General features: G+C 49.4%; 1 protein-coding gene across 1 annotated transcript in view; it reads left to right on the top strand.

Annotated features, from left to right (window-relative positions):
* The first annotated feature begins 1,391 nt into the window (after positions 1 to 1,391).
* Positions 1,392 to 18,836, top strand: part of GPC3 (glypican 3) — a 141,889-nt gene continuing 124,444 nt past the window's right edge. The window contains exons 1-2 of the mRNA XM_034064233.1: positions 1,392 to 1,632; positions 10,098 to 10,259. Of these exons, the coding sequence (XP_033920124.1) occupies positions 1,470 to 1,632; positions 10,098 to 10,259 (325 nt within the window). The 5' untranslated portion in view covers positions 1,392 to 1,469. The remainder of the gene's footprint in view (positions 1,633 to 10,097; positions 10,260 to 18,836) is intronic.

Genomic DNA, 18,836 nt, shown 5'->3' with positions numbered 1-18,836 from the left:
TTGTACAGCTGAGGAATGAGCAGTGTGGCCCCTTCCAGCCCAGTGTGCACGGCTGGAATTCAGGGTTTATTTTCCTAGAATCATCATGGAATCCCAGCCTGGTTTGGGTTGAAGGGACCTTAAAGCTCCTCCAGCTCCAACCCCTGCCACGGGCAGGGACACCTTCCACTGCAGCAGCTGCTCCAAGCCCCTGTGTCCAGCCTGGCCGTGAACACTGCCAGGGATGGGGCAGCCACAGCTTCTCTGGGCACCCTGTGCCAGCACCTCAGCACCCTCACAGGGAAGAGCTTCTGCCTAAGAGCTCATCTCAGTCTCCCCTGTTCTGGCAGCTTAAAGCCATTCCCCTTGGCCTGTCCCTACAAGCCCTTGTCCCAAGCCCCTCTCCAGGTTTCCTGCAGCCCCTTTAGGCACTGGAGCTGCTCTCAGGTCTCCCCTTCAGGAGCCTTCTCTTGTCCAGGCTGCCCCAGCCCAGCTCTCTCAGCCTGGCTCCAGATCAGAGCTGCTCCAGCCCTCGCAGCAGCTCCATGGCCTCCTCTGCACTCGCTCCAGCAGCTCCACGTCCCTCTTGTGCTGCTGCCCCAGAGCTGGATCAGGGCTGCAGGGGGGGTCTCCCTAGAGCACAGCAGAGGGGCAGGATCCCCTCCCTGAGCTGCTGCTCACGCTCTGGGGTGCAGCCCAGCACATGGGGGGGGGGGGGGGGGGGGGGAGGTCTGGGCTCAAGCACCCACTGAAGCTGGGTCATGGGGAGCTTCTCCTCACCCAACACCCCAAAGTCCTCCTCAGGGCTGCTCCGTCCAGTCTCCCCCAGCCTGTGTTGTTTTCAGGATTTCCCCTACCCAAGGACAGAACCTTGCACTTGGCCTTGTTGAGCCCCATGAGATTCATCCAATCCCACTTCTCCAGCTTGTCCAGGTGCCTCTGGATCCCATCCCTTCTCTCTAGCATGCTGACAGCACCACAAAGCTCAGTGTCAACGGCAAGCTCGCTAAGAGTGCACTGTCCATGTCGCCAGTAAAGACGTTAAACACGATCTATCCCAACATGGAGCATCACACGTCACTGGTTTCCAGTTGGACATCAAGAGCAACTATTGAGCACAACACTTGGCGCATGGCCACCCATTCCTGGTGGTGCCTCGGAGCTGGGTTGTGCTGGCCCTGCGGGGGGTGCCAGTGTCCCAGTGTCCCACTGTCCCAGTATCCCAGTGTCCTCGTGTCCCGCTGGTTCACTGATGGCTCCGGGCAGCGCGGGATGGAAACTACCGCGCGCGGGGCAAGTGTGCGGGAGGCGGAGCGAGCACCAATCAGCTTGCGGAACCGGCTGAGCGGGGACCAATGGGAGCGCGGCGAGGCGGGGCGGGGCGGGGCCGTGGCGGCGCTCCGGGCGCAGCGCGGGGTTGGCCTCGGCTCCGGTGCCGGTCGCGATGCCTGCGGGTCGGGAGTAGCGCAGCAGCTCCGCTGCCCGGGACCATGTCGGGGAGCGGCGGAGCCCTGGGGCTGCTGGTGCTGGCAGCGCTGCTCGGTGCCCCGGCGGGCGGGCAGCCCAAGGGGGATGACTCCTGCCGCCCGGTCCGCGCTTCCTTCCAGGTGCTGCAGCCCGGAGCCAAGTGGGTGCCCGAGAGCCCAGTGCCAGGTGAGACCGGCCGGCACCGTGGCGTCTGGTCTGCAGCCCTCCCTTCCAGGGCTCGCCGGTGCCCCTGTGCGGAGCGAAGCGGCGCCAGTGCCCCGGCGGAGGGGTGCGGAAGGGTGTTGGGGGGGGGTCTCTGTGCGGTAGCGGGACGGTGCGGAGCCGGCTCTCCCGCCGCCCGGCAGCTGGGGCTCGGGGTGCTGGGCTCAGTGTTACCTTAAATCGGGGTCTGGGATCTCCGCGCTGTGCAGCCCGGGACCGTCACCCCCAGCCACGGCTCGGGGAAACGGGCTCAAACGAACGGCGAGCACCGAGCCGGGAGAGGTGCTGTTCCGTTGTGCAATTAGCATCACAGGTGGTACCGCACCAAACCTCATCACCTACACCCTGCTCGGTGTCTTCCCGTATACATGCCTCGTTCCTATTATAAAATGTAAGTGAAATACTTGAATTCCTGCTTTTTAGAGCTCCTTTTGCAGCTTTTTGGTAATGAGGGAGGGAGTGTGGGCTCCTCTGGGTGGGTGCCTGTGTGTATGCAGAAGGATGAGGTTCTGGTGGTTGCATTATAGAGCTGCCTGGGGAGCTCTGGGGCTGTTGTGCTGGGTTAAATATGCAGCGGAGAACGCCTGCCCTGGAAAGCTTCTGATCAAAGTAGGAAAAGGAAGAGATAGCAGGCGAACGTGACAGGCAGGGGAGATGCAATGAGATCATCGCCAGCGGTAGCTGCTTCTAATAACCGTGTGTTGAGTTATGGTTCTTGTGTTGGGAGTCAGGGCCAGAGACACAAGAGTTGCTTCAGCAGTGTTCTGCTGCAGCGAAGGGGAGAAAGGTGGGACTGGAAGGTGGGGTATCTGCTGGTGCACATCCCAAATCCTTTGGGCTGTAGGACTGTAGCAATGCCTCAGGTCATCAACAGCTGTGACATCTAGGAGAGTTGGGATGTAAGTCCTGGTGTGAGAGTACCTCCCCTATCCCTTGCTATCCTTGCATCCTCTTCCCATATAATGTTAGACTCTTCATGTGCCCTTTGGACTGGCTGCAGGAATAGCACCTCTTCTTTCTCCGTTCTGCAGAGCCTCGGTCTCATTGTCAGTACGGAGCACTGGAAATACTTTGTGATGAAATGCTTGGATGGAGAGTTGTGGGGAGGGGAAGGAGCTGCTCTTATCACCACTAAACCAACAGATTTTGCTCTTTGTAATCGCAGGAATGCCTTCCCTTCCTCCTGTGGGAGGCAGTGAATACCTGTTTTGATCCTGATGTAACTTTGATGGAGGGGTGAGCAGTGGCTGTACTGTGTGTGGTGAGGGGCTGCTGCAGCTTGAGGGCTGCACCGTGGTGGGTCCTTCCCAGAAACCAGTGGCATCCTCCATCCTGGCCCAGGCTGTGATTTCAGTGGGTGGTTTCGCTTGGAGACTTCCTTTCCTGGCTGGGTTCAGGTTGCTGGCATTGCCTGTATTCCTCTGGGAGCCCCAGCTGCATTCAATGCTGTTCAGGGGGAGGGAGCCCTTTACCTCTCTGCAGAGCCTGTGGGCAGCTGGATCAATATCTTGTAACAGGGCTGGTGTTTCAAGTGAACGCTTCCGACTTGTTACGATGATAAAGTTCCCACATATCAAATCGAAAGTGGATTTTGCGTTTGCCTAAGTACATAAACTTGATCATAATTAAAGCAATGAGCGCTTGCTTATACCTTGGATCTGGCCCATCTTGCATAACTCTGTAGTAATTACACTTCAGAGTGCTTGCTTCTCCTAGTAGCAGCTGCATAAATCTCTGTAATAGGGAAACATCACTCAAGGACTATTTCCCAGGCTTCTGTTTATGGCTTTCTTCCTTTCATACATCCGTCAATTAGAAAAGTTTTGGAGCTCCCAGCCACAAATCACCACAGGATCAATTCTGAGAACCTCTGCTTATAGATCACATCACCCTAGGAAAACTAAGGCTTGAAACAACCTACTTCAAACACATCAGGGTGTTTTTGACACGGAAAGCTGACTTCTGGAAGCCACGTTTTGTGTTAGGAGCAGTTGCAGCTCAAGGCATTAAAGCAGAGGAAACACTGCTGAGTTGCAACACACGCAGGAGAAATGTCCCACGGCTCCATTTTACTGGATCAGTGGTGCGTGGGCTTGGGGGACATCAGCGCAGTGCTCCCTGGAGAGGATCCAGCCACACCAGGCTGATGCCTTGAATGAAGAAAAAGGCAATTCCAATAAAGGGGAGGGAAGTGTCGTGCTGTTTCATGAGCAGTACTAATGTTCTGGGAATAATTCTAGCTGAAGGCGTGCATCAGGCAGTGAGAAGGAACTCGATCTCCTCTGGTCCTAAAGCCTGGGGACTGGGTTTTTGTAGCTCTGGAGCATGCTTTGGCATGCTTGGAGGTGGGGAGCAGCACGACTGAACTACTGTCAGCTGTGGCTGACTGTTGGGAGCAGTGGGAGGATGTAATTCATGGCAACAGCTTGACTCGAGCTAGATGAGAGGCCCTGTGCTGGAGAGGAGTGAAGGCAGGGTGATGGGAGAGTGCTTTTCATAGGTTTTTGGAGCTTAGCCTTCATGCCAGCTCATGAGGCACCCGCAGCTCTGTGCTGGGGGAACTTTACATTCGTTAATAACTGAAGTCTCTTCTTACGCTGCCTGCCTTGGTTTCCTTCTTCCTTTTGTCTTTTTCCCTGCATAATTTCTCATGTATAAACAGCAGCTGGAATTGCAGTTTTTTCCCCTGTCTGCTCTTCTCTTCTCCTTGACGTTTGGATTTCTCTGTGGTGACACTCCAGATAATGGTGCTGGTGCGTGTGGATAGAGGGGAAAAGGGGCAAGCTGTTGCCTCGATGACTTGGGGAGAGGGGGATAGATGTATCTGCTCTGGGCTCTGTGGATGCTGAGGAATATTCATCTCAGCAGAGATACCTGCAGCGTGCCTCTTCTCCTCCTCCCACAGCAGAGTGCAGTTTCTAGCTTTTTGTTCATTCTCTTTGATGGAAGCAAATATGGATTCACCCAAAGAAAACAGAGGACACGAACCTTTTGCTGTTGGAGTTGAGGTGTAAAGCTTTACAACCGGCTGTCTGAGCATGTCAAGCTTTCTTCTCTCTTTTCTTCTCTTGGCAGCTGCTGTGTGCCAACACACAAACTAAACACCCCAGCTCTTCCCGCTGGATTCAATGCACCTTTGCTCAGGAGCTGGTTCCCTTTGTACTCCCACTCTTTTATGCTGTTTTCCCTGAGTGGGACTAATGATCCTCCTCCCCATGCAGCCTTTTGGTTCGGCTGAGCGTGCTGGTTTCAGGTCTTCGCTTACTAGCTAATTGAGTTTTCTGTTCTTCATTATTTCAGGCCAGCGAGTTGTTCTCTTGCTAGTTCAGAGAGCAGGAGCAGAACCCTAAACCTCAGTAACCTCCCCAGGCAGTGGTTTTATAGCGAGATCATTCATTTTGTCTTTTTCCCCTGAGGGTTAATGTTAACAACATCCTGAACACTGTTCTTCCCAGCCTTTGGAATGGCTGTAGGGTGTGTGCGTGCCGCTGTAGCAACCATGTATGGTGAGTGGGTGCCCACGAGTTAAACTCTATACTTTTGAATGATAGTATCATTGATAGATTTGTTAGAAGGAGACTTCTACTCTCTCAAACCTATTTTCTCCACAACTTCTTCTTTTAAAAGACGTGGTGTTACGGTGTTATATTTGCCTGGCAACACTGCAGGGCTTAGGGAGGCATCCAGAGTCAGATGGCCTTCGGAAACGCAAGATGGAATAGGAAAGAAAGGATAATTAAGCACTAATAAATATCCCATGCTGTTCCAACTTGCATCACCTATCGAACGAGGTTGGTTTATAATTTATATCTCTTTAATTAGGTTTTAAAAAGATCAGCACTTAACCTGGGTTCTCAACAGTTGCATTTCTTTCCCTCACCGCAAACGCTGAGCATTAAAAGCCAGTGGCAGACGCATGACCTCGTAGTCACATCATTTAAAAGCAGGGTTTTGATTTAAAAAGAGGGGAATGATTGAAATAGCTGGGGGGAAACCCACTATATTTAAAGGTTGAACCACTGCTTTTATCTGTTTAAAGCATGATGCTGAGTGTGAAACTATTAGAGAGAGAAAAGAAGTAGCTTTCTGATGGATGCCATTAACAAAATGGTGAGCTGGGAGGGCAGGATGAAGCCCTCTGACATTTCCCAACCGCAGGAACCGAAGGGTTCTGCTGCTCCTTGTGGAGGAGGCTGCAGTGGTGGAACATGAGGCACGATGGGTTCTTATTTAGGCAGTGCCTGGGGTGAGTTTGGGGGAATGTGAATCCAATTTCAGCTGCCATTGGATCTGGGTGGGCAGGCTCGTGTGCTCCAGTGGGAAGCATGGCTCCTCCGTCAGGGTCTGATGACAGGGTTGGAGCTATCTTGGGATGCTGAAGGCTCACGAAGGAGCTCACAACCGCCTGCACATGATCTCAAGGAGAGGTTGACATTTAATCCACTGAGGAGGAGGAGGCAATGGGTGGCCATGAAGGGAGAGGAAGACTGGGAGGGGAGATGAGGGATGGCAGTGAGGGAAGATGAGGGATGGCAGTGAGGGAAGATGAGGGATGGCAGTGAGGGGAGATGAGGGATGGCAGTGAGGGGAGATGAGGGATGGCAGTGAGGGAAGATGAGGGATGGCAGTGAGGGGAGATGAGGGATGGCAGTGAGGGGCAGCTATGGGGTGCGAGGGGTGGCCGTCAGAGGAAATGAGGGTTGTTTGTGAGTGGAGATCATGAAGGGTGGCCATGATGGGGGATAAGTTTACCTTTAGTGCCGTGGTTTAGTGGTGGGCTAGGCAGTGCTGGGGTAATGGTTGGACTCCATGATCTTAAAGGTCTTTTCCAACCCGGCTGATTCTGTGATTCTATGACATTATTTTCACTTCTGCTGTGCTTGCCGCCTATCTGGGAATAACTGTGCACCAAAGTCACACTTAATGCTTTAAATTCACTGCTACCTGGGCTTCAGGAGAAACTCCCTTTGTGAGAAGGAGGAGGAAGAGCAGTGATGGGATTACCAGAGCTGTAGAGATTGGTCCTGTCAGGTAGGAGTGGGTGCAGAAGTGCTGCAGCATTTACACTGTGGCTCTCCAAGATGGCACAAATGGCACAGTGGTGCCTGACACCCATGAGCCAATGGAAGTGGCCTCATCCAGCTCCTTCTCCCCCATCGGAGCTGGGTGTTGAGTTTAGCATCCTGTCAGTATCGCCTTGCAGAGACTGGGATTTGAGCTTCCAAATGCCATCTCATCAAACTGTTGGAGGAATTCGTGGGATGCTTCTTTCCAAAAATGAACGTGTGATGATTTATAGCAAAGGAGAGGGTTGTTTGCGAGGGATGAGACTGGCATTCCAAGGTGGAGTGGCTTGAATCTTTAAGTAAAAGGGAGTGTGTAGGTTGGGAGATAAAACAGTAAGGGCCATTAGGCAGCTGAATGGGCTTTGCTATCTCGCAAGTTGGAGTTATCACTGGAGGTGTTTGTGTTAGATAAAGTGCTTGGAGGAGGTGAATTGGGAGGCAGGGGTAGGATGTGATGACTCAGGACATTTTGCGTTGCATTTATGGAGCCAGAACATGTGGCAGTTTAATTCATGCTGGTGCCTGGTCCGTAGGCTTGTGGTGGCCCTGTCTCTGCATCCACATGCTTCTGGATCACGCGTAGTTTGGGATGCAGGATCTGTGTCTCTTGGGTGATGCTGCAGTGTGAATGCAGAAGAGGGGACCTCCAAGCAATGGTATGAATAAACTGGGGTCCTGGGTGTCAAAACCTCCTTACCACTGGGGCTTACAGATGGAGCTGTTAGGGTCTGCTCACCATCTGGGTCTGCTGAACACAGCAAATAGCTGACAGATGGGAGTCAGGCCCCTGTTCCTTGGCCCTCTGTAGCAGCACTCTGTGCCAAGGAGGACATTGCCCCTGGTAGCTTGTAAGAGCCTGTATTGACCTGTTGCATTTTCCATGATGTTTTGATCACTGGTGTTAGTTGGCTGTGTCTGTAAAATGTTTTAAGCTGTCTGAGTTAATCCCCAGGCTTTTCTTCCTCCTCTGTGATGGCTTTGCTGCAGCATGTCTGTCTTTTTCCTTCACAACAATAAAGATCCACTTAAGGGGAGAAATTGGCTTAATAGCTAAAAAGAAGGATGGGATGTGAGGAGATGACCTTGCTGCTTCCTATCCCTGGCTTGAACTTGCACAGATCTCTTAATTGCCAGCTCTTGGATTTTCTATATTGGAATTTTCATTCATCATGGAAAGCTTTCCTCCCCCCCCCCTTCCTTTGAAATGTGTCCTAATATAATAAATGTAGGAGGAAATAAGTTTTGTATTAACAAGGCATTTCTGGCTGTATTGTAGTGTTAAAGGGAGCATGCTAAGCCTCTTGGCGGTGTAAATTGACTTGGACTTGACTTGAAAAAACCTCTTTAACTTGCTGTTACAGAGCTGCTGCTCTCATTAATGCCCTGTCTTGCTGTTAGGTGGTTTTATGATCCCTGTGGTTTTGATTTTGATGTGTGAAATACCTGTCGCTGTTCTCCTCTGGAGTGAGTGAGTTCATGAGCCACTGAGAGTCAATCTTTAGGTTAGTGGTACTGACTTCTTTTCCCCAGAGGGACTGATCAGAGAATCCCAGACTGGTTTGGGTTGGAAGGGACCTTAAAGCTCATCCAGTTGCAACTCCCTGCCATGGGCAGAGACACCTTCTACTGGAGCAGGCACTAGGACAGGGCTCCAAGCCCCATCCAGCTTGGCCTTGTTGATGGAGAAATTTGTGCTGCACATCCTGTGTTGCAGAAGGGGAAACTGAGGCAGCCGGGGTGGTGCTGTGGACTTTCTCACCCTTTGCCAGTGATGACAGGATGTGCATTGGTTAAAGCTCATTTCCATGTGTGATATTCCTGTTACAGATGAAGAGTTCTGCTTTGTTTCCCCCAGGCTGTGCCAGGGAAGGGATGGGGCTGAAGGCAGGAGGGTTTCTGCTGTCACTGCTCCTGACAGCTGGTGTTCCCTCGTTGGTGTGTGTGACTCCTCCTCAGGAGGTGCACGGTTGAACTGATGTTAATATTAATCCTGTTCTACTTACAAAAGTGCCTTGACCCTTTGTAGTAATTAGTGAGAGAGTGGATATGCTAAAAGACTCTTGAGAAGGAGAGAAGATCCCGAAAGGGTGAGTGATCCCTCCATAGCAAAGATGTAAATTACCAAAGTGACTTTTAGAGAGGTGAAAAAGACTCCTCAGGCAAAGGGGAAGGCAGGGCCTGAAGGCTGAGGGCTATGGGGAGCATTTGCCCTGTCTGTGCTGTTGGTCAGTTGCTTGGGGACTGCTTCCTAATCTTGATTCTGGGCAGCGCTGAGCTTAAGAGGGAGCTATTCCTGCTCTGGGCATGGTGCACTTTAGATGGCAGGCACTGAACTGAGGTCCTTGCTCCTGCCTAGCCCTGGATGGCTGTTTTTAATGGAGTTGTTGCTTGCTGTTTGAGTTTCTAACAGTACCATCAGGTTAGATGTGTTCTGCATGATGAAGGCTCCTTGCTTTGATAGGAGCTCATTGTTTTGCTTGTGTTCATGGGGCCAAGGTTTGCTTGGTTGATTGATCCAGAATGAGACTTTGTTGCTGCTACTTCTAGTTCTTCTGTCCCATCTTCTCCTGTTGTCTGAATGCAAACAATGAGTGTTCTTTCTCTTTTTTTTTCCCTAGATTTGATCTATTTTTGGCTAACAGCACTTTTCCTAAAATTTGTCTATTACCTCCAGGAGTAAGAGGTTTGGGAATGTCTAAAAACCAAAGTTTGGTGTCACTGACCAGTGATTTGAGTTACAGCTTGAGATGCTAGAGCAATCAGTGCTCCTCTTGCCTTTGTCCTCTGGCTTTTCTACCTCACTGGTGAATGGGTGGAGGGAGCTTGTTGCAGTGAGGTGAGGATGGAATGGTGGAACTGGGAGGACTCGGGAGATGTGCACAATTTAGAAGTCTGAACTAAAAAATGGTAAATTACTGTTGTGTCGTCCTGTTGTTGTTATTGTTGCTCTGTTCATTGTAAAGCTACAGCTTCAAATCCTGGCTCGTCATTTCCTCATCTCTGACCCCTTCTCTCTGTCTGCCTGCAGCTCCTTACCAGTGTGCTGGTCAGCATGTGGGAGCAACAGGATGATGCTCTGTATCTCTCTGCTCAGCACCAGCTCATCAGTGGATAGAGTGTGTGGGAGCTGCAGGCAGCAGTGTGCTGGCAGGAGTACAAAACAACCTCCCAGGGGCTATTGCTCAGCGATTCGGGCTCTGCCTTATCAATCTGCTCCTTCGGCCAAGCTGCTTGCTCAGGACAATCCCAGGAATGTCATCGATTTGCCCAAGCAGTGATTGCAGCGATACCAATGTATGGAGTTTGCTGTCTCCTGCTAATTCCAACCCCTCAAGCAAATTTTGTGCCCTTCTTCCCCTCCAGGCACTGATCTGCAAGTATGTATCCCCAAGGGCTCCACATGCTGCTCCAGGAAGATGGAAGAGAAGTACCAGGCAACAGCCCGCCTGACCATGGAGCAGCTCCTGCAGTCTGCCAGCATGGAGCTCAAGTTTCTTGTCATCCAGAATGCTGCTGTCTTCCAAGGTGGGTGCTGGGGTGGTCCAGGAGGAGGAGATGCTTTGGTGCTCTTTGTCAGCATCTCATGATCAGAAGTGCATGTGGCTGGAAGTTTTCTGGTTTTCATGTGATTATATGTATTATATATGCTCATTTCTGATAAGTAATACACCTGATTTGGGGTATGGCTGCTCTGGCAGGCTTGTCCTAAATATTCCTGTCATTGAAACAGCAATTGGAACGCTAAAGGCTACACCTCTTCAAGTGGAAATGTAACAATAAATGAAAACCCCACTTCTCCCAGCATTTCCATATCTGTGCAAGCACCATCTGGGCTGATTCTTCCAGTCCCAGGCTGCAGTAACATGATCTCGTTGTCACCCCACTCTAATGCTTGGTAAGCATCTGACTGAAGTGTGTGCATTGATCGTTGTTATCCAGCGCAAAACACAGTTGGTTGTTCCATGGGAGAGATGGCATGCTCACGAGTGCCATCCATGTGGCTCACCAGGGGGTATGTGAGGGCTTGGTAACCTGGTGCCTTGCTATGGTGGCAACTCTCTTCCTTTTCTAGTGATAATTTGATGTATTTTCATCTTCTAATGTGATGTATTGTCCTTTTGGCAAAACAGCTTTGACAAATACTGTTCTCCTGTGGATACACATGAGTTCATGTCACTTAAATCGGCAATCAGAGTTTTTTAGGGCCTTTACACAAGCAAAACTTACTCCATCTGCGGTTAATGGTAATGAAATGATTGCTTGTTTATTGAGTGCTTTCCTTTTGAGGCTCCATTGTTCTGTATTGATGGCACTTCTGCCTATATTTAAAGAAGGCATGAGCAGTCAAGTGGGGTTTTTTCCCTTCATGCTGATATTTCTGCAGAATAATTGATTCATTTTTGGTTATGCATCATTAATAGCAAGACCCAAAGCCTGCTGGAGCTTGAGAGATCATGGCAAAGCTCTATTCTGGTCCATGGCTGCCTGATGCAGTCTAATGTGTTGTGTTTTCTCAGTGTGAGATCAGCTGGATTGCTGAGGAATCAACAGCATATCTTTTCCCTATACTTGTCAATGCAGTGACTATTAAGTTCCAATTCCTCTGAACAGAATGGAGTAAAACTACTGAGAGATTGGTTTTCCAGGCTTTGGAAATGTGGACTAACTTCAGCAATTAATAACCTGGCTGGAATACAAAGTGCTGCCTCCTTGCCCTACCATTTAACGCAAACATCGCAACAAGAACTCTTATTGCATGTGGGAATGACACCCTATGTTACTGCAGGTTCTGCACAGTAAAGCAGAGTTGAGTGCTCTAACTTGGAACTTTCTGCCTCTTCAGGAGAGCTGAATCCCTTGCTCTGATGTTTTTCCTTTAGTTTTTCCACCCTGGCAGTGAGAGCCCTTTTCCTGTGCAGGGATTTGGGAGCTGATGTTACTCTGTGAAGCCTTGGTATGCAGAGTTGCCATTCTTGGTAGCAGGGATGAAAAGCATTTAATGGAAGAATTCCTGACCACTTCTGCTTATAAAAAGAGCTTCTGACTAATTTTCAAGGTCTTTTGCAATCTGTTGAAGAAGAGGAATTCCTAGCTGGAGCCACCGAGGAGCTCACTTTAATTACCTTGTATAAAGTGGTTTGGACTTTGAAGAGCAATTCATTAGACTTTGAAAACTGTGTATTGTTTGTTATTTTTAACTTTAGTCTCAAAGTCTATAGAAAAGCACTTTGTTAATAGGTGGATATGTTAATTGCTGCTTGTTCAAGAGCGGTTTGATGGCTGTAGTGCCAGAGGCTGTGCCAGCTGTAAAAACTGGATTCAGCATACAGCAGTGATTTCCTGCTTCTTGGCCCTGCTGATGGTAGGGGACAGGTTTCTACCTCATGACATCCCTAAGGCTGTTGTGTCCCAAATCAAATCCCACCAGAGTGCTCTTTGTGTCCTCCCACAATGCCAAGGTATGTGCTATGACAGCTCATTGCAGGTTGGCAAACCTGCTGTTGCCGTGGCACAGGTGGAGAGCGTGGGACGCCCATTGCAGGGGGTGCTTGGGGCTTAATGCGGTTACTGGGGGGATGCTGGAGCAATCCTGGAGTGCCATCGGAGCCCACCATGGTCCCAAACCATCTCCTGCAGGTCCTGCTTCTGCATGGTGCCTTTGCTTGAAGCTGGGGACAGATGCCCTGTGGCTCCAGGTGTTGGGACTGCAGGACATGTGTCTTACCCCTGGCTTCTGCTGGGGGTCCTGCCCAGAAGATGTGTAACACCCTGCTTTAGAGCAGTGCCAGGGTGGTGGAATGGAAATGTACCCTAACCACTCATGTTAAAAAAAAATACAAATGTGGAATCCTTCAGAATGAATGTGAGTATTTTTAGCTTGGCATCTGAAGGGACTGCTGATCTGACAAGTGAAATCTCACCCAGATGTTGTTATTTGGCACCAAATTGAATTTCTTCCCACAGAAGCTAGAGCAGCCTCGCTGCTGACAAAGATCAAGGGAAATTGTCTGGCATTTACAGAAACTCTTATCCAGGCTTATCTGTTACAATGTTCACATAGCAAAGTTTATTGGATTATTAATTTTAGAGCCTTGGGCTTTTTCTTTATTGCAGTTAAGAAGGAAAAATCCCAACCCAAAGAATCCTCCCTTCCCTCAGTCTCACTGGTACAGTTAGCTCCTGGACTTCTCTTACAGGCATTTTTTTAAGTGATGAAGATTATTTAAGTAGTGATTTAATCCTTTGGAAGCTCGCTGCGTTTGACAATGTTGAAATGGATTGTAGCTGCCTTGACTGCACTTAAATCTTACACTGGAATGTTGTTGAGGGCAGGTATTTTTGCTTTCATGCAGTGTATCCATGCTGGTATCTGCCCATGTACCTACCTGCTGGTTCAGGTTCTTAGCTGACAGCAGCTCTGTTGCATACTGTGAAGATGAGCATGAGCTGAGCTTGCTCACTTTTGGCAAGTGCCATATAGTATTGCTCTGGAGTTCTCATCCAAACTAACCTTTGAGTTACTGCAACCAACCTGCTGTGCCAAATGGTGAGAGCCTGGCCTGCCAGTCACCTTTCTCCCCTCTCTTTCTGTTGGCCTTAGATCTTGGCTTTTTGGTTGGTGCCCTTCTACAGCCTCTCCTGTTGATGCTGGTTAAGCCTGGAGCAGCCAACCTCTGCATGGAGCACACGTCAGGCTGTTGGAGCGAGTCTATGGCTCTGTGATCCACTGGTGGTGATGCAGAGGTTGCTGGAGCCAACAGGGTAGCAGTGGCCTGAGTCTGGAGATACACCATTGCCTGTTTCTGATCCTGAATCCAATCCACTTCCCTGGAGGGCTGCTGGGACTTTGGGATTGGGGGAATGGTTGGAAGGCAGGAGTATAACTACACAAACTGGAAAACTGAACAGGACGCTGTAGTTGAATCCCACTTAGTGAAAGCTAAATTGAAGACCTAATCTGCTGCCCTGCAAAGGCAATGGCATTTAACCTTCTGCAGATGGCAGCTGGAAGACAACAGGAGCTCTGTTGGGTACTTAAGGGGAGTTTGCAGGGGCTAGGGGGATTTGAGGGGCTTTTGGGATGTGTCTTTGGGAGTAGTTTCTAGGAAGACCCTGATAAATCAATACAGAGAAGCCTACCTGTGTATGGTATCCTCTTATTCCTGGCAGGATCCTGTTTCTCCTCTCTGGAGCTGAGCCCTTGATGGTTTAGGAAGAGCAGGGGGGTGAGGAGGATGTCAGTTCATCTCCCCTTGAGTGCTACAGTAGGATGAAGGCAGAGCTGTAACTCTTTGTCCTACCACGTGGCTCTGAAGGCTGTAAATCCTCCACTAGGCATAAACCACAGAATCATAGAATAGTTAGGGTTGGAAAGGACCTTAAGATCATCCAGTTCCAACCCCCCTGCCATGGGCAGGGACACCTCACACTAAGCCATATCACCCAAGGCTTCATCCAGCCTGGCCTTGAACACTGCCAGGGATGGAGCATTCACAACCTCCCTGGGCAACCCATTCCAGTGCCTCAGCACCCTTACAGTAAAGAATTTCTTCCTTAGATCCAGTCTAAACTTCCCTTGTTTAAGTTTCAACCCGTTACCCCTTGTCCTATCACTACAGTCCCTAATGCATAGTCCATCCCCAGCATCCCTATAGCCCCCCTTTTGGTTATGCACAGTTATTTGCACTGTCCATTGCTACCTGTTGGGAGTGAAGCTGGAGTTGACATTGTAAGCTTCTATCACGTTTTCTCTAATCAGCTTAGAGACACCTAAGCCACAGATGTATCGAACAGCCAACCCTAATGGTGGAGGCCTCTACAGCATGACTGAATTATTTATTTTGGTATGATGAGAATGTCTGGGCTTTATTGGGTTTTCTTTCAAGAATTGGGTTCCTCTTGAAGTCTGGAAGATAAAAGATCAGTGATTGTCTCTTCAAATGTCTTATTTGGAATCCTTCAAGACTTTTCCCTGTTCACAAGCTGCTGTTACTGCTTTAGAGGCAAGGTGAGGGAACTGAGGCTTCTTTTATTCTATTGAAGAGGTTTAAGTATATAAAGCCTTCGATCTTTAGTAATCATGCCTTGGATGGGTGAGTCCAGGATGCGCGTTGCATCCATTAGTTGAGAAGGGATGAGCACCATGGTGGGAGTGCTGCTGGGAAGGGTCCACTGATACAAGAGCTGCCCAGCAGAGTCATGTCCTATTGTTTGGGGTAGTTTAATACTGCAGTGTCTTTAAGCCAGTGAAGTCTGATAGTGCAGGAGGGTGTCCCAGGTGTTGGCAGCAGCACTTCAGCATAGCACCATTCTGCAGGCCACTCTGAGGGGAGGAGGCTTCTTGCCCAGCTTCTCTAGGCAGGAGAGAAGAGATTATGGTTAACTGAATACATGCAAAACCAGATGCTCAGCAGCAGCCAAGTCTCCTGTGAGTGGGGTGGTCAACTTCAAAGCTGTAGGTGTGTTGTGAGAGTGCATGTGAAAAGGTGAACTCTTGCTTGTGGGCTTGTAAAGATGAAGCTGATGTTTTAGAGCGGATTCAAAGAAGGAATTCAGTGTTTGGGAAGAGAAGATTAAAACTGATTAGACTTTAGAAGCAAGCAAACACCACAAATAGATCTTTGTATCATGATTCCTGCTCCTAGTTACTCCTCTGCCTGCTGAAGCCTTGCTGCCTCCTTCCTTGATGCCATCCATACAGTGGCAGTTTTCCTCTTTGAAAGCTTCTTGTTTTGTTGTTGATTTTGTTATTAATGTGTTAAAAGAGTACGGGTGTCACTGGGTCAATCCAGGCTGCCTTTGGCAGTGCTTCCTGCCAGGTGCTTGGGATACACCAAGTTTGCACTGGAAAGCTATGGTGGTACATCTCCCAGGTTGGCGATGATGTTCTAAACTGATGATTACAGGTAGGTGGAAAGAGCTGTCTGCATAATGAGAGCTCCCAGTTTGTCAGAATCAGTCTAGGGAAGTAATGTTTCCTTTCAAATAACCAGAACTTATTGTTCATAAATCACAGTTAATCTGTTTATTACACTAGCACACGAAGCTGGGAGTCTGGAGTGGGCTATAATGCTTAGCTTTAGGAGCAGAGCTGTAATCGTAGCAGCAGTTTCAAGTGATTTGAAATTGGGGGATCAGCAAAATGCAGGAGTTTGTGGAGGCTCTGGGTATTAAAAATGACTGCTGAGGATTGATGAGTTTCTTTAACAAATTGTAAAATCCATCATGCAGGAGTTAGGGCATGAAAGTGCCCTCCTGAGCCACATAAACCATGGCTTCGGAAGTATTGCATGGCAGTGCACACTGCTGGGAAGAGATTTGGGAAGATGCTCGCTTTTGCTCTTGTTTCTTCCTCTTGCTGCCTGGAATTTCAATGCCAGCACAGCACTGCATGTAGCTTACGAGGCTCTGGGTGTGCTGGATGGGGCTGCTGCCTCTCAGTGCTCCTTGTGATGCTGAGCCTGAGATGTGGGGTTGCTCTCTTGCCTGGGCTCCTTCTCCTCTGCTTCAGTCTGTACCATTTCCCTTGATCTCCCAGAATCCTGGTGCATCTCGGGCAGCTTTGCACAGCCCTTGCTCACAGCTGATGGAGAGCTCAGCATGCATCCTTGTGACCTGTCCTTGCAGGATGGAGCTTGTTGGCTTTTGCTGCTGTTTTCCTGCATCCTCATTTGAGATCTGCAGTACAGCCCCACGTCGATGGCCTCTCGTGCTCCCACCTGCATTTCCATGCAGACCCTGTGGGGCACCCATGTTGGGTATCCAGAGGCTGGCTGCTGTAGGGAGAAGCTGTGTTATGCCCTTTGCAAAGGGCTAGCAGCAACTCCCTGGCATGTCTGTGGAGCAGTGAAGTGTGTGGTGAAGATGCCACCAGCCCTTCAGCCCCTGCTCTGGGGGTGGCTTGAAGGGTGCAGCCATAGGGAAATGTGTATGGTTGAGATTCCTTCATTCCTTCCCCATGTCCTGCCTCTTTGTTCTTCCCCTGCAATTAAATGCTGATGCCCTTCCCCTCATCAGTGAAATGAGGCTTGGAGGTTAATAGGGGGCTTTTAGGAACTGCCTATGTGCTGCTTCAGCAGCTTTTAAACACTGTGCTTGATGTCTGCGCTTAGAGGTCTCCAGCCCAAAGTGTTCAGAGGAGCTCCTCGGTACTTGTGGACCTGTCTTCTACTGCTGGGGTACCAGCCCCTGCCAGCTCTGCTGCTTTTCTGCTCTGAAAGGAGATGATGCTTCCCTGTTTCTGCGGGGCATAGGGCAGCATTGGCCATGGGGCTGCACCCACTTACTCCGTGTGGTGCTCTGCTTCCATAGGAGAGGGGGATGTTTTGGATGGGGACATGTTCAGACAGGGTCTCTGCAGAGGAGCATCATGGCCATGCTGAGATGCCTGCAGTGTCTCCTGCATAGTGCAGTCCGGTGGTGCTGCCTTTGTCCCAGCTGCTCTGGCAAAACAGGATCCTCTGCCTGCATTCCCTGTGGGAGCAGGAGTTGGGAGATACACAGGAGCCCTCACTCCTTGGTTTCCTCTGTTCTACAAGTGGGCTGTTTTCTGTAGTTACTTTCAGAGCTGCATCTTTTGACAGTTCAAGTACTAACATTCTGAAATGCCTCCTAATACTATAAAACAGCCAAATTACATTTTGTTTGGTTTTTTTCCCTTTGTAATTCTAGTGCAGAGATGGGCACGGTGACACCTTCCATCTCTTGGCCTGGCAGAATAAACAGAGGCATTTTCATTGTGCAAAGTGTTTAAAATGCATTTGCTGTGCAGGAAAGGGAGGGGTGAGAAGGCAGCACCAGGCAGTAAAGGCAGGGACTGTCTCCGTAAAGAAAACATTTTGCTTTTAAAGCAGCAATAAGCTCCAGCAATGAAATAGCCAATGGTGCATCTCATCAGAGGGAAATGAACTCTTGTGGAGCCCATTACGCTGTCGATATGCTGTGGTTTCACATTCGCCTGCGTAGATGGTGTCACCTCAGGTGTGTTACTCACTCTGACTTCAGTGCTGATGTGAAATCAATTTGAGCAATTTATAACCCTTCATTTTCCTGTGAAAGTATATTAATCTGTGAAAACACCGCTCAAATAGGGAGGATGAGAGCTTCCCACGAGTGTGCGTAGCTGGCAGAGCCTCCTGCGTTATCTACTGCAGAGAAGCCTGTGGAACTTTTGGATGCACTGTAGAGAAGCCTGTGGAACTTTTGGATGCACTGTAGGCACTGACAATCCCGTTTTGAAGCTTTGGGCTTTATCCTTGAAATGTTCTAAAGTGGTATGAATGTCTTGGTCTGACTTTACACAACTTGGCTGCTTCCACTCTGCTGTAGTGTCTGGAAGTGGTGTTGATGGGATGGTGATACCTTTGCATGCTCAAGACTTACACTAAGAGAGCCCAGGAAAATAGTTCAGGGTGTATTTATGCACTTACCTGAATCACTGCTAAATCCAGCCTTGAGAGTCAGAGTGACTCTGTCATTGCTGCATTGTGCAGCAGTTCTTCACACAGGTTCTATGGGATGTTGGATTGGGCATTGAGAGTTAGAGTGACTCTGTCATTGGTGCATTGTGCAGCAGTTCTTCACATAGGTTTGATGTGATGCTGGATTGGGCCCATTTGTCCCATGAAGCAGTGGTGGGTCAGAGCTGAATGATGCTGATGGAAGAGAGAGAACACTCACATGTGGAAGTAACTGCATTTCCATGGGGAGATGCATGTAGGAATCACTGCATCTTCTCTGAGCCATGAGATGTAGGAAGCACCATGTTTAATCTGTTAGCATTAAAAACAAACCCTGAGTTGGAAAACTGATAATCTGAATGTGTGTTTGGGGAAAAAACATCTCACACAGACCTGTCAGCTGGAAAGTGAAGAGTAGAAAAGCCCAACCCTGAGACAGGGCAAACCAACCAGCAGTGCAGAGCAACTGTCACCGGGTTCTGTTGCTGGTTTCATTCCCAAATTTGTCATCTTCAAGTCAGGAAATCTGATTGAATGTCACAAAGCAGTAGAGAACAGTGAGGCTGCCTGTAGGGTTACAGCTCCCAGCTCTGGAATTCCCTCTTTTTGAGGAAAGTTAGTGAAGAACAGCTTGCATTAATGC

This window comes from Melopsittacus undulatus, chromosome 6 (genome assembly GCF_012275295.1).
Source record: "Melopsittacus undulatus isolate bMelUnd1 chromosome 6, bMelUnd1.mat.Z, whole genome shotgun sequence".
NCBI classification, from domain to species: domain Eukaryota; kingdom Metazoa; phylum Chordata; class Aves; order Psittaciformes; family Psittaculidae; genus Melopsittacus; species Melopsittacus undulatus.
Note: the sequence above shows the minus strand (reverse complement) of the source record. Positions and strands in the feature narration are given on the sequence as shown.